This window comes from Podarcis liolepis (assembly GCF_965112155.1).
Source record: "Podarcis liolepis genome assembly, chromosome: 9".
NCBI lineage: Eukaryota > Metazoa > Chordata > Lepidosauria > Squamata > Lacertidae > Podarcis > Podarcis liolepis.
Window position 1 is genome coordinate 2,121,164 of NC_139564.1, and position 20,885 is coordinate 2,142,048.

The window sequence follows — 20,885 nt, forward strand, 5'->3', positions numbered from 1 at the left end:
CTCAGTTAACATACTTGTAGCTTCCTGTTCAGCAAAACCTCAAACCACAATATAAGCAACATGTGCTCTGACACAACCCTGATCTGACTTCATTACTTCCGTTTCCTTGAGAATCGCTTGCTTCTCCATCAAGCTGTATTTGAATCACAAGAGATCCATCCACAGCAATGAGAACACCTAAACAGCAATGCACCAGCTCTCCTAGCACAGCTCTTGAAGCCTCAACTAGCATTTTTCCTCACTGGCCCAAGCGCCAGCGTAGTGAAGTGGTGAGAGTGCTGGACTAGGGCCAGGGAGACCCGAGTTCAAATCCCCACTCAGCTTTAAACTCAGTGGGTGATGTTGAAGAAGAAGAATTTGGATTTGATATCCTGCTTATCACTACCCTAAGGAGCCTCAAAGCAGCTAACATTTCCTTTCCCTTCTTCTCCCACAACAAACACTCTGTGAAGTGAGTGAGGCTGAGAGACTTCAGAGAAGTGTGACTAGCCCAAGGTCACCCAGCAGCTGCAGGTGGAGGAGCAGGGAATCGAACCCGGTTCACCAGATTACGAGTCCACTGCTCTTAACCACTATACCACACTGGCTCTCAGGGTTGTTGTGGGGTGAAATGAGAGGGGGAGAATCATGTATGCCACGTTCTCTCATCGGAGGATAGAAATGTAGCCATAAAGCAGTAAAATCACATATCATTGTGTATTCGCTATGCCACAAAAGGAACCAGTCGACCGGACCAACGGATTGCAGAAAAGATCCCTGCACCCTAGAAGCAACAGCAGAGGTGTGTTCACCACTACCAGAGAAGCTGGCTGGATCTCAGGGCAGTCCTGAACCTGAGCAGGGACTGTGCATTATATCACCAATGCAAGTCTTGACGGATATCTCCAACACAGAACAACCTCCCTCTACAGCCAGACCCACCCTCAGCCCCCTTCCCGACAACTCCTCACCTGAGCAAGGAGGAACGACTCCTGGCACCACTTCCTGACCGCTCTCCTGCTTCTTTTCTTCGCTTCCTGCAGGAATACTTAACTGGGGGCTTGGGCCAGCCACACTTGGGCTTTCCCGCACACTTGAGGCCTCCTTGGAGGCTAAGGCAGCTTGCACCACCTGGGTTGCAACCAGCTGCATCATGGAGACAAGGGATGCTGGATCGATCTGCACAACAGGGGGCAAGCTTGTTCCTTGGGTGAGTCCAGCACCCACTGCGCCTCCAGGCTGCAGCAGCGACAGGGCCTGCAAGACACTTTGTTCTACAAGAGGCGTCAACGACGAGCGCAACTGATCTTCACGTTGGCGGTCTCCTTGTCCCTGCGTTGCTGCCTCCTTCTTGGGAAGCTCCTGGTGGCCAGGATTTGTCTGCAGTGGCCGGTCAGACTTGTTGGGTGGTTGTTCTGCCACATCAGATTTGGCTGGAGGTTGCTGGTCTCCTTGCTCCTGCGTTGCTGCCTCCATCTTGGACAGCTCCTGATGGTCAGGATTTGTCTGCAGTGGACGGGCCGACTTGTTGGGTGGTTGTTCTGCCACATCAGATTTGGCTGGAGGTTGCCGGTCTGCTTGTTCCTCCATTGCGGCCTCCTTCTTGGGCGGCTCCTGGTGGCCGGGATTTGTCTGCAGTGGCCGGTCAGACTTGTTGGGTGGTTGTTCTGCCACATCAGATTTGGCTGGAGGTTTTGCCACATTAGATTTGGCTGGTCCCCTTTTTCCTCCTTTCCTTGTCCTGGTCTTCGTGGTCTCCTTTTGCTGGTCTACTTCTTCCTGCGTTGCTGCCTCCTTCTTGGGCAGCTCCTCATGGCTGAGATTTGTCTGTGGTGGATGGTCTGACTTGCTGGGTGGTTGTCCTGCCACATCAGATTTGGATGGAGGTTGCTGGTCTCCTTGCTCCTGCGTTGCTGCCTCCATCTTGGGCAGCTCCTGATGGTCGGGATTTGTCTGCAGTGGATGGTCTGACTTGGGTGCGAGTTCTGCCACATCAGATTTGCCTGAAGGTTGCCGGTCTCCTTGTTCCTGCGTTGCTGCCTCATTCTTGGGAAGCTCCTGATGGTCGGGATTTGTCTGCAGTGGCCGGTCAGACTTGTTGGGTGGTTGTTCTGCCACATCAGATTTGGCTGGAGGTTTTGCCACATTAGATTTGGCTGGTCCCCTTTTTCCTCCTTTCCTTGTCCTGGTCTTCGTGGTCTCCTTTTGCTGGTCTACTTCTTCCTGCGTTGCTGCCTCCTTCTTGGGCAGCTCCTCATGGCTGAGATTTGTCTGTGGTGGATGGTCTGACTTGCTGGGTGGTTGTCCTGCCACATCAGATTTGGATGGAGGTTGCTGGTCTCCTTGCTCCTGCGTTGCTGCCTCCATCTTGGGCAGCTCCTGATGGTCGGGATTTGTCTGCAGTGGATGGTCTGACTTGGGTGCGAGTTCTGCCACATCAGATTTGCCTGAAGGTTGCCGGTCTCCTTGTTCCTGCGTTGCTGCCTCATTCTTGGGAAGCTCCTGATGGTCGGGATTTGTCTGCAGTGGCCGGTCAGACTTGTTGGGTGGTTGTTCTGCCACATCAGATTTAGCTGGAGGTTTTGCCACATTAGATTTGGCTGGTCTCCTTTTTCCTCCTTTCCTTGTCCTGGTCTTCCAGGTCTCCTTTTGCTGGTCTACTTCTTCCTGCGTTGCTGCCTCTTCCTTGGGCAGCTCCTGGTGGCCAGGATTTGTCAGTAGTGGATGCTCTGACTTGTTGGGTGTTTGTTCTGCCACACCAGATTTGGCTGGAGGTTGCTGGTCTCCTTGTTCCTGCGCTGCTGCCTCCTTCTTGGGCGGCTCCTGGTGGCCTGGATTTGTCTGCAGTGGATGCTCCGACTTGTTGGGTGGTTGTTCTTCCACATCAGATTTGCCTGGAGGTTGCCGGTCTCCTTGCTCCTGCGTTGCTGCCTCCATCTTGGACAGCTCCTGATGGTCAGGATTTGTCTGCAGTGGACGGGCCGACTTGTTGGGTGGTTGTTCTGCCACATCAGATTTGGCTGGAGGTTTTGCCACATTAGATTTGGCTGGTCCCCTTTTTCCTCCTTTCCTTGTCCTGGTCTTCGTGGTCTCCTTTTGCTGGTCTACTTCTTCCTGCGTTGCTGCCTCCTTCTTGGGCAGCTCCTGATGGCTGAGATTTGTCTGTGGTGGATGGTCTGACTTGCTGGGTGGTTGTCCTGCCACATCAGATTTGGCTGGAGGTTGCCGGTCTGCTTGTTCCTCCATTGCGGCCTCCTTCTTGGGCGGCTCCTGGTGGCCAGGATTTGTCTGCAGTGGATGCTCCGACTTGTTGGGTGGTTGTTCTGCCACATCAGATTTGGATGGAGGTTTCCTGGAGCTTCCTGCTTCTGCAGACGACGCTAAAGAGGGGGAGAAAAAGCAAGTGGCTCATTATTATTATTATTATGATTATTATTAGTAGTAGTATTGATTAAATTGGTATACCGCCCTCCATCCATACATCTCGGGGCAGTTCACAACATTAAAATACAAGATTTAAAAACCCAAAAGATACAAAATGGAACCAATACCCCCCCCCCCAGTTCATCAACACTCTATTGCAACAACTTCAGGTCTACCTTTGGCAACAATACTGCAGGGAAGCAGCAGAATATCTCCCCTGATCCTTGGTCACAGCTGAATTTGCAACAAAGTTCTACCCTGCATTGCATGAGTGCAAGAAGGTCATTGTACTAAGCAACTGTAAAAAAAACCAAGTGGGTGGGGAAAACTCCAGAGGAGTGAAATGGCTGAGATCAACCAACAACCTATTTTGAAATGGGTTGCAGAGTCACTCACACAATCCAATATAGGAACAAGCTTGGTCTCCTTGGCAGGCATTATATTGACACAATGACAAAGCCAGGAGAAAAACCCCAGAACAGAACAAACTACCGTAGTTTTCGCTCTATAGGACGCACTTTTTCCCCTTCAAAAATGAAGGGGAAATGTGTGTGTGTCCTATGGAGCGAAGACGCCATAGCTCCGCAACCCAATCCCGGATGGAGAGGTGACGTGCGGCTATGGCAGGAGCCTCTCCGCTGCGCCTTTCCGCTGCTCCCTGACCTGCTCTTTGGGGCTGGTGGTGGGCTTCCCCCCACCAGCCCCAAAGAGCAGGTTGAAAGGAACCTGAAGCCTGGAGAGCGAGAGGGGTCAGTGCACACCGACCCCTCTCACTCTCCAGGCTTCCAAGGTAGCTGCCTGAACGGCACCTTGTTTTAGAGCGGGAAAACAAGAGGAGGAAAGTTCTCCCCCTCTCTGTGCAGCGCCTCCTGCCGCTTCACTGAAGGGGCGCTGGGCAGAGAGGGGGAGATATTTTTTTTCTTGTTCTCCCCTCTCTAAAACAAAGTGCGTCCTATTGTCCAGTGCGTCCTATGGTGCGAAAAATACGGTATTCACTGAGCCAAAGCCACTGCAACACGCCTGCCAATGTCACACACATAATCCTGCTTACAAAAAACCTAAGGCCAGTTACTGAAGCATCTGTAACATCAATCTTACCTGGAAATCTAGTTGATTTTCTCAGTTCTCTCTTCTGGCTAAAAGAGCTTTGAGAACTCGAGCTGGGGGAGCTTGGTCGCTCTGAAGACCTGGACCTACATCTGGGGCTCCTAGATCGTGACCGTTTGCTGTGGGGCCCAGGGCTCCTAGATCGTGACCGAGTCTGACTCGAGGCATGGCCAGATATTGAGTGCTCTGAAGTGTTTGGGTTAGAACTGGTAGAGCATGGCATTGGAATATGTTTTTCATTCTTGTCGCCTTCATTTCTGCAAAAGGCAGAAAAAACAGGATTTGAAAGACTTCTCTTTTTCAAATGTAAAAGCAGAAATCAGATCTGCCAAGATGTTATTTTTGCAAACGGAAATCAACTAGAAGTAAGAACTCTCAGGGTTAAAGGTAAAAGCATCAAAAGCCTACAGAATACGGGTGATGGGCCTGCAGCATCCAGTGACTAAAGGAACTCAGATGCTGGGAACAGAATGCCCAGCTTCATACCAGAAAATTATGGCTGCCACCTGCACTGGCAATGGCTACCTGCCTGCTAGTGGCTTAGCTACAGTGCAACCCACAGCTGCTCAGCCAGCTGGCCCCTGGAGCCTTAGAATGAAGACCTGCAGTCTGAGTTAAGCAGCTCCTACATGTACGGGGTCAGTGACAACCAGTAACCTGGGGTGGAAAATATTATCCGGGGGGGGGGGTGGTTACTTTTTCTGCAGAAGTGTTTCTTGTTACATAGTTCCTAAGAAGCAGTGAACGGGGGCTAACTGCAGATACTTGGCAGTTTTACATTTTTGAGTTTTCTCTACTAAATACAATGAAGGACCAGAATTAGATCACAGGTCACTTTCTTGGGCATCAGAAAATGTCCCAGTGCAGAATACCCTTATACACAATTTCCCATTCAAAATGTCTCCAAAAACCCACACCATCGGGGACAACAGGGAAATGAGATTACTGCAGCCTAATCTCATTACTGAGTATTCATGTTGAGATTGAAAGGTTACCTCTGTAACGAACGGCAGTCTTCTGGATTCCAGTCAGGATGCCTGTTTCAAGAAAAGCCAGCAAAACAGCTGTGTTATTCATTTGACACAGTACATGTACTCCACTCCATTATCATTCAGGCAGGTTTCTAAAACTGTCAAGTACTTCTCTCCCTTTTGTCCAAATTATTAATCTCTTACTACTGATCTTCTGGGGAAGTTTAAAGGTGATTCCATGAGGATTCCCTGACTCTTTGACCCAGTATTCCAAAAGCTCCCTGGCATGAGATTCAGGTCCCAGCTCCTCCAAGAACTGGTTTGTCCTGAAGCCACCCCTCGTAAAACTCTGCTCATGCTCCACAGGCATCTAAAAGCCACAGAACGCAAGATGAGATGCCTCTGAGCTTCTGCCTTCTTCCCTGGTTCAGCTCCATAATCGGCCTACAGACCACTTATACAAATTCAGGCAAAACAGAACCTAGAGCAGGCACCGTTCCTTCAAAGGTGAGCTCCCACAACTTCCTTGGCTGAGGTTTGTGGCAAGGCATGTAAGCAACGGCTCTACTGCTTTTAGCAAAGCCCTGAGGTGTCCAGGCAGTCATTTCCAAACCATTTCAAATCCTCAATCTATTCCCAATAAATTAAAATGAAAGGCCTTACCGCTGGCGTAGCTCATCACATTTCTCGGAGTGTGCAGCAGTGCGCACGTGCAGATTCCAGCCCTACAGGGAGGGAGGGAAGAAATCAGCATGAGAACATAGAAAAGCCTGGCTGCTAGATGAGAACAAAGCGTCACCTAGTCCAGCATCCCTTCTCCTGCGGCAGTCAGCCAGATGCTTCTGAGAAACCCACAGAAGGGCCCTCCTCTGCTGCTGCTGCTGCTGCTTCTCTCAGCAGCAACTATATTTTTTTAAAAAACATAGCGGTATATACATTTTTTTATAACAATAAAACACTAAGTTCCACTTAGTGATATGCCCAATACCCATTGATGGGGCTTCCATCTATAAAACTGCATAATCTCATCATTTAAGGTCATGAGAGTCCGTGGCAGTGCTCAAAACTAGCCAGGGGCCAAGCACATTTCGCACCTGGCTATCAGACGCTTACAACCAAGTGGAGATGCCTGGGTGCCAGGATGGCGCCTGACGTCTCCACAACCTGGAGGTGCAAGCCTGGGGATCCTGGGATCGTGACAGTCAAAGTTCTTAACCTGGCTCAAGGTTGTCGCTTGAACTAGCCGGATGTTTAACTGAGAATCAATCACAGTCAGTCCATCATTAGTAAAATAAGACTTCAGATCCATCTGGCCCCCAAATGGCAACTAGACATTCCATTTTGGCAACTGACACCTTGGTTTAAGAGCCATTTGTCACCTAGGTTATATATCTGAGTTTCTACAGCAGAGTAGAAACACACTCACCTGCCCTTCAGTCCTGTGTATGAGTTTAACACTGGACAATGTTCAATATTGTACAATGCATTTAATATTAAAATAGACAACAGCAGCTCAAAGTTAGATAAGACAAGAGTCTCCAGACATGGTGTCAGGTCTGAATCCCACCAATGTCAAATGGGCGTTCTGGATGTGGGATTCATGATGCCCTGAGGTGGCAGAGATGTCTCCTTGGGGATTAGGGGAGGGGAGATATGCTGCAGTGATGCTGTCCAACAACATTTGGCAGTCACCATGTTGACTTCCCCAAGATAACATCAACCACTCCTCATAGCGTAAGATCTGCTTGAAAGCCAGAGTGGATAATGCACTCATCCTGGGCTCAATACAACCGTGTGCACTTTTTTCCTGCAAAAACAAAGAACTCACCGTCATATCTGCACATTCTATTTTACACAGAGAACACACATGTGGAAGTACTGTTGGCGACACAGCATGATAATCGTTCATCATTGATGGAGATGGAGATCCTGAAGACTGAGGCGTAAATGAAGCCGCAGGTGGTGTTGTGGGTTGAGCTGCTGACGGTACACCAGGTCCTGCTGAAGGAAGGCGTGATTCTGTTATGCAGCACAGATGGATGCCCACGAAATTCCAGGAGAGAGGGTGAAAAGGGCAAAGGCCACCTTGGAGCTTGCTCCTACTGGATATCCCATTCCTGCCCCCCAAAATGATCATTTCCCATCAACTACTCTGCGCAGGGGACAGTAACCAAATAATGCATCAGGGTCTGTTTCAGCTGAACCGCTCCCATCCTCCAGGGCCATTCTGAAGATCCACAGTGGTGTAGTGGTTAGTGTAGGACACAGAGCTGGGAGACCAGGGTTCAAATCTCCACCCGGCTACAATGCCTGCAAAGTGACCTTGGGCCAGTCACTGCCTCTCAACCTAACCTATCACACAGAGCAGTTGTGAGGACAAAAAGAGAAGAGAGAGAGCCATGTACGCCCCCTCAAGGTCCCTGGATAAAAAGGTAGGATAGAATGAAATTAATAAATAAACTAATAAATAATTCTGCCAGACATTGCCCAGTAGGCAGGATACTGATGGGATTCTATACTATGTTATCTTTTTTTGAAAAAAAAAAGGTTAATGTTACCTGTAAACCGCCTTGGAAGGATTTGGATCCTGAAAGGCGGGATATAAATAACTGTAACAACAAAAAACACCCCCTCCCCCCAAAACCTCCTTGCTTATAGTACCCATGGGTGTGTGAGAGGGCTTTCCTGGAACCCCAACTGTTGTCTTTCTTCTCCACCAGTGTTTGTAAGAGCTTAAAAAGAGCCCAGCTACCTGATCAGGCCAGCAGCCTATCTAGCCCAGCAGCCAGTTCTGCAGAGCTCACAAGCAAGAGCAGAGCTCAGCAGCACTGCCCGCTTCTGTTCTCCAGCTACTAGTATACAGATGTGCCCATCCTCCAATCCTGGAGGTTGCATCCCTCATCATAACAAGCAACCATCATAACAAGCCTTACTCTCTGAATCTGTCTAATCCACTTTTGAAGTCATCCACATTGGTGGCTGTCACTGTGGTAGAAAATGCCATAGTTTAACCCTGAAGTCTTCATGGGATTACTGGTTAGCCTGGTTTCTACACACTTACTGCCATATTCATAACTGGACTTACTTTTCATCAGGGAATCAGATCCACCATGTCCGCCAGAGGATTCCTCTTCTTTGCCCTGAGATGAAGTGGGCAACTGACGAGCCTTCTTGCGCTCAACGATGTCCCTCAGAATCATAGCCATGTTTTCAGGCTTCAGCTGATCATCTGAAAAGTGGCCAAATTCCTCCAAATCTTTAGCAGATAAGCCAAAGTTTGAGAGAATTCTTGCAGCACTCTCTTCTGTGTAATGCCTCTGAGTATCTGCAGCATTTTCTGAAGTGGGCTGATCTGAGCTACAAGTACCAGGTGGCAATGGATCATTCTCCTGACTGTTAGTGCCACATCCTTCCATCCCAGAAGATGACTTTCCTGGCCCTTCAAAAGTCCTACACTGCCTTTGGTCAGGTGCATTAGGTCCTGAAGACATGCTCTCTTTAGGATCACACATATTAGGACAGGGGCCACTCATATTTGGCTGCGTATATTTTCTGCGTTTCTTTCTGGGTTGCCATGTGTCATCTGGACAAGGACCTCCGGTCCATGGGGTCATATCTCCTTCGGGTCCCCACGTGTCATCTGGACAAGGATCTCTGGTCCATGGGGTCATATCTCCTTCGGGTCCCCACGTGTCATCTGGACAAGGACCTCCCATCCACGGGGGCATATCTCCTCCAGGTCCCCACGTGTCATCTGGACAAGGACCTCCCATCCACGGGGGCATATCTCCTTCGGGTCCCCACGTGTCATCTGGACAAGGACCTCTCATCCATGGGGGCATATTTCCTCTGGGTCCCCACATGTTACCTGGGCAAGGACCTCTCATCCATGGGGGTATATATCCTCTAGGTCCCCACCTGTAATCCCGGAAATTTCCCTTCTTCTGTTGGTTTTTCTTTTTTTTAGACTTAACCATGGCTAATTACACCTATGACCAATTTAAGGATGAAGTGTGGCAGAATGGTCAGAAGCAACAGGGTTCAACCACTGAGATCACTTGGTCTTAAACTGAACAAGCTGCAGAGGAGGACACTACAGAGGGAAATGCCAAATCTACAGCAATTCACAGCAGACACCACCACCAAGCTGAAAGTAAAAACACAAAATGTAATCAGAAAGGAAGGAGGTGTGCGGAGGCTTTCCAGTGTACTGCACTGTGCGTCGCATGCATGACTGTTGGCCTGCTGTCCTTGAGGCCAGGGTGGCTGACCAAGAGAAATTGAGAGAGGCAGAGAGGATGAGGCATTTGGGCATTTTACTACTGGGTTCTGAGACCAGAATGATAGCTCCTATGCTGTTGTGGACAATGAGGCTCCCCTAGAAGAACACTATGCTAAGGAAGTGGCAAGCAAACCCTTAGAAGGGGACCATTCCTTGGAGGATGTGCAGTTGTCCTCTTGTGCTGAAGATAGTCCTCCAGGGAGGGATGGAGGAATCCTAACAGCCGGTGGTCTGATACAGTGGTGCCCCGCAAGACGAATGCCTCGCAAGACGGAAAACTCGATAGACGAAAGAGTTTTCCGTTTTGGAGGTGCTTCGCAAGACGAATCTCCTATGGGCTTGCTTCGCAAGACGAAAATGTCTTGCGAGTTCCTGCGGGTTTTTTTCCCTCCCCCCCCCCTTTTTTCTAAGCCGCTAAGCCACTTATCAGCTGATCCGATAAGCTGCTAATAGCGCTAATCCGTCAATGGGCTTGCTTCGCAAGACGAAAAAACTGCTAGACGAAGAGAATCACAGAACAGATTCTTTTCGTCTTGCGAGGCACCACTGTAAGTAGGAATACAGATCATGGTATTATACTAGGGTAGCTATCAAAGTTGTGGGTGGGTGACACAGCTTTGTGATGCTTTCAGTCCTACTTGGATGGCCATTTTCAGAAGGTAGGAGTATTGTTCAGCTCCAGTGCGTACTTATTAATACTATTATTATTTATTAAATTTCTGTATTACCCTTTATCCGAGGATTACAGGGCAGTTGACAATAATAAAACAACAACAGATTCCCCACACATAGTTTAAAAGGGCATCAGATGTCAATCAGCCAAAGCCTGAGCAGAAGAGGAATTTTTTTGCCTGGAGCCTAAAGTAAGGAAGCAACCAGGCAAGCCTCCCTGGGGACAGCATCCCCAAAGTAAGAGGCCTCTGCAGAAAAGACCCTGCTCTCATGTTGCCACCCTCCAGACCTCTTAAGGAGGCACACAGAAGGACGGCCTTTAGATGTCTTCTAAAAGTCAGATAGTTGTTTACTTCCTTAACAACTGACAGGAGGTTGTCCCCCAGGGTAGGTGCAACTGCCAAGGCAGACATCCAAGGGTAGCCCTGTTTTTGATGGTTGAGGTCATTTTGTATTGGAGGCCCCCCCAGAGTCTCTGGGGGAAGCCAGATATATTCTTCTTCTTCTTACCACAAGGCCTCGTTCCTGGTCCATCACTGCCAGCTCAGACTCCCCCCCCCCCCCCGGGAAAAGATGTGAAGCTAAGGGATATTTTTGCCCTGACACACATCACATTATTTTAGCTTTATAGTATTTGTTACTCAGCTGTTCACCAAAAAGGCTGCCAGAGTGGCTTGCATGTAATTATCAGAACAGAACAAAGCAAACCACTACCTTCAGGCTCACAAACTAAGAACAAGAAGTGTGAAACACAAGGGAAGAGCTTCACACTTAGAACTGGCCTTCATATACTTGCAATCAAAATTATTCAACCCCCATTGCAAACTGGGTTTATTATCAAAATTTACAATTTATAAGCTGCAATTTCAGCTGAATTTGTGGAAGCCACTTCAAGCATCCCTTCCGATGAGTCATTTCTATTGCTTTTGTTTGATTTGCTCATGGCAAACAACTGAAAGTCTGCAAACTTTGATAATAAGCCCAATTTGCCTTGGGGGTTGAATAATTTTGATTGCAACTATCTCACCAGTCTCCTCTTCTCCAGACTGAACCTACCCAGCTCCCTTCTCAGGATTGGTTTCCAGACTCTGGGTCACTCTTTTCTCCACACAATCCAACTTGCTGATCACCTTCTTAAATTGTGGGGCCCAGAACTGAACACAGGACTCCAAGCGTGGTTGGACCAAGGCAGAAACATGCCCTCCAACCTTTCTCTAATGAAAATAGGGATGTCCTACTCCATAATAATTTTACTCTTTACCCCCCCCCAATCTGACGGGGTTTCCCCAGCCACTCTGGGCAGCTTCCAACATATAGAAAATAGAATAAAAAATCATTAACTTCCCTCTACAGGATTGCTTTCCGACGGCTCTGGGGTCAGATAACTCCATACCCTCCAACATTTCTCCCATGAAAACAGGGACATCCTAAGGGGAAACGGGACATTCCAGGATCATATCAGAAACTGGGAGAGCTTTTGTAAATCTGGAACTGTCCTTGGAAAACAGGGACACTTGGAGGGTCTGTAGTAGTAGTAGTAGTAACAACAACAAAACAATAAATAACAATAACAACAACCACAAGGCAGCCCTGTTTAGGGAAGCTCTTAATATTTGATGAATTATTCTTTTTTAATATTTTGTTAGAAGCCGCCCAGAGTGGCTGAGGAAACCAGATGGGCGGGGCATAAATAAATAAATACATTATTATCATTATTATTATTACTGTATTATTATTACACCAGGTACACCCCTCTCCTCCTCCCCGGGGAGCCTCCATCCCGACTTCTGCCTGGCAACGGGAAAGGCCTACCCGGGGGCAGCCAGTCAGGGTCCGCTCTTTCCCTCCCTGAGGACTAGAAGCCCCGCAGGCAGAAGACGAAGAGTTCTCCCTCCGAAGAAGACGCCTCGGAGCCAAGGCGGCGAGCGGGGGAAGGAGAACGAGGCCTCTTCAGGCGCGGACCCTCCATCCCCGGCCGCCCCCATCCCCGGCCGCCATCTTGCGCCGCTTACCTCAGCCGAGACCTCTTCCCACCGCAGGCGCTGATCGGGGGTGTACTGCGCATGCGCGGCGGGCCCCTGGCTGCGGATTGGCCAGCGGGCAGAGGGGGCGGGGCCGAACGAATGCTCTCTCTCTCTCTCTCTCTCTCTCAGGCCCATCTGGAGAAGGGCGCATGCGCGGCGGGCCCCTGGTTGCGGATTGGCCAGCGGGCAGAGGGGGCGGGGCCGAACGAATGTGCGCGCGCTCTCTCTCAGGCCCATCTGGAGAAAAGCGCATGCGCGCTCCGCGTCTCCTTCCTGCGCGTGCGCCCCTGCTCCTGACTGGTGGAGCCTCCGTGGCCAGAGGCAGTCTACCCCCGGGAGCCGGATGGCGGCGGGAAAGGGGTCGGGGCGGCCGCCTGATCCGGCAGCGCTCTTCCTTATCTCACGTACGAGAGGCTGTTGGCGGCCATGGGGTATTCGAGGGTTGGTGGGTTTGGGACCTGGAAGAGACCAGGGTTCGAATCCCGCCGCACTCGGCCAGCCGGACCAACCTCACCAGGGTTGTTGTTGGAAAAAATACCTGAAGGAGCGTCTCCACCCCCATCGTTCTGCCCGGACACTGAGGTCCAGCGCCGAGGGCCTTCTGGGGGTTCCCTCCCTGAGAGAAGCAAAGCTACAGGGAACCAGGCAGAGGGCCTTCTTGGTGGTGGCACCCACCCTGTGGAACACCCTCCAATCAGATGTCAAAGAGAAGAACAACTACCAGACTTTTAGAAGACATCTGAAGGCAGCCCTGTTTAGGGAAGCTTTTAATGTTTAATAGGCTATTGTACAGTATTTTAATATTTTGTTGGAAGCTGCCCAGAGTAGCTGGGGAAACCCAGCCAGATGGGTGGGGTATAAATAATAAATTATTATTATTATTATTATTATTGTGGGGATAAAAAGGAGGATGAGGAGACTTACGCACACCGCCTTCGTGGGAATTAGTATTGGTTTATTAAATTGATATACTGTACTGCCCTTTATCCGAGGGCCACAAGGTGGTTTACAGACAAAAGGTGGGATATAGGCAAAAGAAATGAATGAAAGAAGTATGCAGCTCCTAAGCTAGGATAGCCAAGCACAATCTCATAGCTGTCAGTGTTTCCCTTTTTTAAGGGAAATTCCCTTATTCCGAATAGGATTCCTCGCAAGAAAAGGGAAAAGTTGACAGCTATGCAATCTCCAGCTCCAGAGGCGGTCTACCTCGATGTTACCAAGACCAGCTGCTGAGCAGGAGAGGACTAGGAAGGTGTTGGACTCTCCCTCCTTGGAGGTTTTCAAGCAAGAGGTTGGATGGCCATCTGTCAGGGGTGCTTTAGTTGAGATTTCTGCATGGAGGTGGGGTTGGACTAGATGGCCCTGGGATCCCTTCCAATGCTGCTACAATTCTGTGGCAATTAACACCCTTATTGGGGTTTCCTACACCTGCACCGAGTGTTTTAAATCCCTTCTTGCTGTGGCTGATAGGAGTTGTCTTTCAGCAACATCTGGAGGGTAAAATTCTCTCCCCCCCCCCCACACCAGGGAAAGCTTTTTAGCAGAGACAGCAGAGGGATCCGTTTCACAAGCCACTGCCTGTTGGGCACCACCTTCAACTTTCGGAAACAAAGCAAGCCATAAACTTGAGAGCCAGCAGCTGGCCACTAGCTTCAAACAGCAAGACCAGAGAATTGCTGTTATTATTATATATATTGATTTACATCCCTTCTTCTTACCCATTGCAGGGATTCTAGGCAGCTTACAGTTAAAACAAGAGCTGAAAACATAGGGGGGAAACAAACATTAATGGAATTGTGTGTGTGAAAATTATTTTAAAAATTAAGTATACTAGTCATTGTCATAATAATAATAATTCATTACTTGTACCCCACCCATCTGACTAGGTTGCCACAGATTACAGTAGAAAGAGCATGGCCTCAGCCCTTTCATTAAAAGCAGTCAGTTCCCAAAAGCTTGTTGGATCAAAAAGTTCTTAACCTGCCTGTCTAACCTCTTTAGGCAGGAAGTTCCAAAGTCTGGGAGTAGCCACAGAGAAGGCCCCCTCTTAATTAATTAACAAGATTTATAATATTCTATTTTTCTGTCCTAGTATCAGGCAATCGTGCCTTACAACATGATCCAAAAAAACCCACAAAAGTCATTACACAACAAGTTGTTTTTTAATGACTTTCTTTGGAACTGCTTTACTTGTTTTGCCTGATTATGTTGTTGGTACCTGCCTGGAGAGCTTGTGGTGAAGAAAGATCTTAGGGTAAGAAATCCTATAAATAAAATCCAGCAACCACCACATTGTTTCCTATATCTGTTCATTGATTCACTTTAATTTATGGCCTAGTGGTTTAGGAATTACGATTCATGACATTTACACATTACAGAATTTGCATTGAGCTATATGTAACCTGCCCCGGAACCACATGCTAAGGGTGAGCTCCAAATGCCTGTAAATAAACCAACACAGGAACCTGCAGATAACATAAAGGACTCAGCTATGTAGCTGCAAATGAAACATTTTAAGTGTGTTGTAAAGTGCAACATGGGACGCGGGTGGCGCCGTGGTCTAAACCACAGAGCCTAGGGCTTGCAGATTGGGGTGAGCTCCCTGTTGCTTGGTCCCAGCTCCTGCCCACCTAGCAGTTTGAAAACATTTCAAAGTGCAAGTAGATAAATAGGTACCACTCCGCTGCTCTGGTTCACCAGAAGCGGCTTAGTCCTGCTGGCCACATGACCCGGAAACTCTGCAGACAAATGCTGGCTCCCTCAGCCTATAGAGCGAGATGAGTGTGCAACCCCAGATGTCCCCGACTGGACCTAACGGTCAGGGGTACCTTTACCTTTACAACGCAAGATAAAAATGTGACACTAGATGGCGAAAGTGAGCTATAGCAAATTCAATGTATTTTTTTTTAAAAAACCAATGTTACAGCTTTTTTATATATATGTGTAGATTCCAGCTAAGTCAGCAAACGAGCAGGCAAAGGGGAGCCAAATGGGGACAGTGGGAGTGCAGGCATATTTCTGCCAGTAGAAGCATGTTGTGGGGGAAGAGAGCTAGACAGGTCTCCTGAGACAGGGCATGGCAAAACCCTATGGCGGGCTTACAGCAATCAAGTCTCCAATATTAGTGGGATTCTTGGGAAATGGGTGTTTTAGGTATCCCAGCCTTGGACCATTTATGGCCAGCACTTTGGTCCCAGAAAAATACAGTAGCCGAGACCAACATCCCTTGCAGCTCACCGTTCTCCATCTGAAGTTTCCGAACACACCTTAGAAAGTGTGCAGCACATTAAAGTCGCCCAGCTTTGATCCAAATCCTATGTGGGGAACCTTTGGCCCTCCAGAGATGTGGGATAAATCTGCTTCCTATAACCAACGTGCTTAACTCTAATGCATGAAGGGATTAAGACCATAGGGGAAGCTGTCCTGCCATTCCCTCAACTTAGAAGGGTGACCAAATTCTTCGTTCTCCCACCATGTGAATGCTACCAGTCAGGAGGTCTGAGCTGAATGCTCCAAGCTTCAACTGCATGACTTAAACAAGCCATCTTTCTGATTCTATAAAATAATCTAGAGGCATTTACGCTTTTGAAACGTAAATTATACTGCCTGCATTTTCTTGCTGCTGTGTGGAAAATCACGTTTCGTCAGGTCTGCCAAATTCACACAGACAGGTTGCATTTTAGCAGGTTTGTATGCTTTTTCCCCACCACGGTCCTCAAAGCTGCTCACAGTGTCTGCCATCATCATCCCACCAGACACTGGAGTGCATCTCCAGAGCTCTTTCCGAGAGGAAGGACAGGATAAAAACTGAATGAATAAACGGCTGAACGATGAGCGGCTTCTGGCTCTTTCTCGCCTTGAAATCTTCCTGTTCCAGTTGGTCATTACAGATATTCTGTAGCTGAGAAATACAAAAGTGTTTGCTCCGGCTTCTCCTTTGCCCTCCCTGGTCCCTTTTCCTTTTGTGACATATCAGATGGAGAGGGATAGAGTATTTGCTTGGCTCAGGAGTGGGGTTAAAACAAAAGCAGCCCCGTTTTAAATAAAAACTTATAAACACAGCAGATGCACTCAAAGGCACAGGCCAGAAGACCAGACAGAACCTCCCCCCCCCAGTGGAGCCAGTGGATGCAGCCGCAGCAAAAGAAGAAGGCATTGTTCTCTGCGCCGCCCCCCCCCTCCCGCGTCTATGGTTCAGTCCGCAGAGGCCTTCCCGGATTGGCTGAGTCCCAACTTGGAGCGGCAGGCACTTCGCCCAATCCACGCCGGCCGAGAGCCCAATCGCCGTCGCGCGCTGCCTCCCCACGTGGGGGACGCCTCCCGCCCGCCGCCTTTCGGAGCCGAGGGGCGGGGACGGAGGGCGGGCTTACGAGGAAAAGCCCTCGGCCAATCAGCGCTCGAGTTCTCGACGGGGGCCTCGCCGCCTTTGAGCGGAAAGCGAGCCAAAGCGATGGTAGGCGGGTGGGAAACGCTCCGAGAGAGATGGACGGGGGCGGCTGGCCAATGGGCGCCCAGAGGAAAGCAGGGAAGGCGCGACGTCCCGGAGAGCGGCCAATGGGAGCTCGGCTCGGCGGAGCGGCCGTCCCCTTCCCCCGTCGCGGGCCGCCGAGCGTGGGCGGGGCGGAGGTGAGTGGCGGGCGGCGCGGCCAATGGCGGGGGGCAGGCCTCGCGCGCGGCGTGTCTGAGGGAGAGCGAGGAGAAGAAGAGCGAGCGCGGAGAAGCGAGGGCCGGCGGCGGCTGAGGAAGCGGCCGGAGCAGGCGGGCAGCGCGCGGAGAGCGGCCCTGCGGGGCCCACGCCAGGTACGGCCAGAGGGAGGGCGGGGGGAGGCTGCGCGGCGCCCCCTCAGGCTCGGGCCTTCGAGGAAGACCCTCCTCAGCCCCGGGGGATCCCGAGGGTTCCCCTCCCCCCTCGGACGGACGCGCACTCAGGGCCGGGGGCGCGCGGGCTGCGGGGGGGGGGATTTCAGAGGTTGAGTGGGGGCTCCTTTCCTTTCTTCTCCTCCTCTGGGCCCGGAGGGGCGACATTACCCGGCCCCCCCGCCCGTTGGCCAGCTGACCTGTCAATCTTCACCTCACCCGCCCCCCCCGACAAAAGCCCCCCCCCCGGGTCCTCGGCTGGGATCTCGGCAAAGCGAGGGGGGCTCGGCTGTGGCTTCAGGACTTAGGAGCCAAGGTTCCTTAGGTCTCCCCCCCCCCCCCCATATAAAATAGTTGCGGGGTTGTCCCAGGTTGTCGTGCCTTGCCATTCGAATGGTGCGCACGCGCGGCGTCTTGCGATTGATTATGCGGGACAGGTGTGTGTCCCCCCAATGTTTTATTCGAGACGGGACCCCGCTGTTTCGGGCGTCCCCCCTCCCCGCCATTACTTCACCCACGCGCTTGGATGCAGAGAAAGACCCAGGGAGATGCTCTGCTCTGCCCACTAGGGATGCTGTCCGTGCGGAGGGGGCGGTTCAGGTCTGCCCTTCCTTCTGCCGGAAAATAGTTGAGGGATGGAGGGGACCCAGGGCTTGGACGCCCCCCAGGAGATGGTGGCCAGGCTTCTGGGTCAGGGCTCCCCTTGCTGGGCATGCGCTTCCCATCAGACGTTCAGCAGAAGCCTCCCATCTTGGAATACGGGACCCATATGGATAAGGTGGGAATCTCTCCCCCCCCCACCCCCCACCATAGCCCTCTTGTGTGTGATGGCAGCTCTTTGGGCATATGAAAGCACGAGCAGTTGGAAGGTAGTCCCATACCCCCCCCCCCAAAAAAAAACACCCTCCAGCCACTTCTCTTGTAAACAATAACCACGGCGAAACTTTCTTTAAGCTGGCCTGGCTTTTGCTGACGAGCGCCTGTCTGGGAAGGAGTTTTCTCTACATGTTTTATGTTGCTTCATTGTGTGTCTTTAAGATGTTGTAATCGCCCCTTGCCACGAGGGTTGGGCTCCGAGGGTGGGGCAGGGGAGCCGACCAAATAAACAGGTATTGGCCGCTTCCCTGGGGCAGGGGAGACTCTGGCGGAGCCCAGGAGAGGTTGATGCCAGAGACTGCCTGCTTCTGTGACTCCAGCCCCGTCAGCGGGAGTGAGGACAAAGAGATGGGTCCCTGTCCCAAATTGCTGAGGCTCAGCTGAACTTGGCTCTGGTGCCCCTTTGTTTGGGCAGAACTTGAGTTGAAAGTTCGGAGAAGCCTTGGCGTGGGAGCCTGGGGTGCTCTGCAGCAGGGCTGGCCTGTAGCCTCTCTTCCGCCATAGGGTGGGTTGTTGCTGCTGCTGCTTGCCCTAGTTTGTGGGAGGGCAGGCAGGCACACCCCAGGCCTTCTCCAAGGAGGGGGCCTCTCCTACCTGGCAGGTCAGGCGTTTTTTCTGCCTTGGGGTGCCTTGTCCAGTTTATCCAACCCGATTTTCAGCACTCCAGTTCTGCTTCTGGCCAGCCACTTTGCAGATTAAATTGTTGCCTTTCCACCTGCATTTTGCCTTCCCGCCCCCCTCCAGCAGAGAAGAGGAGCTGGGGCTCTTGAACACAGAGTTTGCAAAGGGCATCCCTTTGCAAAGGGGACTAGTGGTTGCGATCTGCTCCTGAAGCATGGCCACACTTTCTCTTGTAGGCACAGAGGGATAATTTCAAGAGCCTTGGTGAAGTGAGACTCTTACAGTGGGGGCTGGTTCGCTAGGGGTAACTTTCCAGTCAGTGCTTGGCAGCGTAAGTGCTTCCTTGGCTGTGCTGCCCTTTGTGCAGATTGTCAGTGAATGAAGCTACAGCCCCTCCCCAGTTCCTTGCTCTGACACCTGAAAGCCACCTTGGTCCATGCAAACCTGCCCCCTTGCTTACCTTGTTTTCTGGTTTTGCAGTAGATAGTTCAGGTTACGTAGTCCCAAAGATAAAGAGCACCATGGGGGGGAGGGCGTTGTTGGGATTTGGGTATGCCAGTTTCTGAGTTTTTGTCCACAGAGCTCTTCCTTGGGCATCAATTATCCTGCATAATGAAGAAACATTCCTTTTCCCGTGGCAGCTAAACCTGGAGCATTCTACCCAGCCTTTGTGAACTTTGGCATGGGGGGCAACCATTCAGAGTGGAGCTCAGTGGGATTACTTGGACTTTTCCTTCCATAGCAGTTCTCTTTTTGAGACCTGGTGGCTGGGTCTTTCTTAACACCTGAGCAGACTGAACAGTGTGTGGGGGTAGGGATACAGCAATGCTTTCTCTTAAGGCCAGACAAGGAAACGCTTCTGAAGTGTTTCTTTGGCCATCTCCATATTGAAGCTTGGCACGTTTGTGTGAGTCATCCATAGACCACTGTTTGCTTCTGCCTTCTGTGGGTTAGAGGTGGATTTGTGGACTGGAGAGGAGTGAAAGACTAGGTCAGGAGGCCAGGTCTGCTGACCTTGGAATCTCTCGGCTCTAGTTACAGGTAGGTAGCCGTGTTGGTCTGCCGAAGTTGAAACAAAACAAATAAATAAATTCCTTCCAGTAGCACCTTAGAGACCAACTAAGTTAGTTATTGATATGAGCTTTCGTGTGCATGCATGCTTCTGAAGAAGAAAGCTCATACCAATAACAGCCGTATTTTTCGCTCTATAAGACGCACCAGACGACAAGACGCACCTAGTTTTTGGAGGAGGAAAACAAGAAAAATATTCTGAATCTCAGAAGCCAGAACAGCAAGAGGGATCGCTACACAGTGAAAGCAGCAATCCCTCTTGCTGTTCTGGCTTCTGGGATAGCTGCGCAGCCTGCATTCACTCCATAAGACGCACACACATTTCCCCTTACTTTTTAGGAGGATGTTGGTGTTTGCCAGCAAGCCCCAGTCTGAGGGGTGGGGTCAGGTGCTATGGCATGAGCTGGGAGAGGCTTAGCCTCTGTTTTGGTGCCTGGCACCAGCTTGGATGCTGCCGCTTCTGGGAGGGGATACCCATATCCAATTAGGAACCAGTGCTGGAAGTCCTTGCGCAGCCCGACACTTGCCAAGCCAGAAAAACTTGTACTTTGTTCAGCACGCGCCAAAGGGGCCGCTGAGCAAAGCATGTGTGTCGGGCAGGTTTGCAAGGGCAAGCCACAACAGTGTGGGAATGCTGGCGGCTTCTGGGCCTGTCCAGAAATAAGAGGTGGGGAAAGCATTGAAAATTCTGGGCTTCAGAATTTTCAGAGCGAAGATTATTGGAATAAGCAGTGCTCATCTGACTAGCTTGTGTTAATATCCTTCAGTCACCCGCTTGGATTTTGCAGATTTGACAAGGGCCAGGATAAACACCATATTTTTCTTAGATCAGGGCCTAATGATGGAGTTTCTAGCCTTGATGAAGTCTGAGTGGAGCATTTAACTTACCCAGCTCTTGTCTGTTTCAAATGGGACAGGTGTATGAGACCTTTCTAGTCGTGCCTCTGATGCAGTAGCAGGAGATGGTTTTGCTCCCTAATTATTCTTTTGCTGCCTTTATCA

At 50.4% G+C, this 20,885-nt stretch overlaps 2 protein-coding genes and 1 long non-coding RNA gene across 13 annotated transcripts in view; 2 read left to right on the forward strand and 1 right to left on the reverse strand.

The window, feature by feature from the left end:
- LOC310714794 (uncharacterized protein) overlaps positions 1-12,453 on the reverse strand; it is a 51,551-nt gene extending 39,098 nt beyond the window's left edge. For 9 of the 10 annotated variants that reach the window (XM_083520428.1, XM_083520425.1, XM_083520424.1 and 6 more), the window contains exons 1-7: positions 12,247-12,453; positions 8,566-9,627; positions 7,309-7,481; positions 6,144-6,205; positions 5,505-5,546; positions 4,501-4,766; positions 951-3,359 (exon numbers count right to left, since the gene is read on the reverse strand). In XM_083520428.1, the coding sequence (XP_083376554.1) occupies positions 951-3,359; positions 4,501-4,766; positions 5,505-5,546; positions 6,144-6,205; positions 7,309-7,481; positions 8,566-9,457 (3,844 nt within the window). In that variant the 5' untranslated portion in view covers positions 9,458-9,627; positions 12,247-12,453. The remainder of the gene's footprint in view (positions 1-950; positions 3,360-4,500; positions 4,767-5,504; positions 5,547-6,143; positions 6,206-7,308; positions 7,482-8,565; positions 9,628-12,246) is intronic. The other variant, XM_083520432.1, reaches the window with a different exon arrangement.
- LOC310686029 lies at positions 9,625-10,536 on the forward strand. Its single transcript, XR_014515658.1, has 2 exons — positions 9,625-10,001; positions 10,316-10,536. It is a non-coding gene; the product is annotated as an uncharacterized lncRNA (long non-coding RNA).
- Positions 12,454-16,831: 4,378 nt separating the features above from the next.
- PAIP2B (poly(A) binding protein interacting protein 2B) overlaps positions 16,832-20,885 on the forward strand; it is a 33,146-nt gene continuing 29,092 nt past the window's right edge. The window contains exon 1 of one of the 2 annotated variants that reach the window (XM_083459139.1): positions 16,832-17,084. The gene's annotated coding sequence lies outside the window, so the exon portion shown is untranslated. Of the gene's footprint in view, positions 17,259-20,885 lie in introns of both variants that reach the window. The other variant, XM_083459138.1, reaches the window with a different exon arrangement.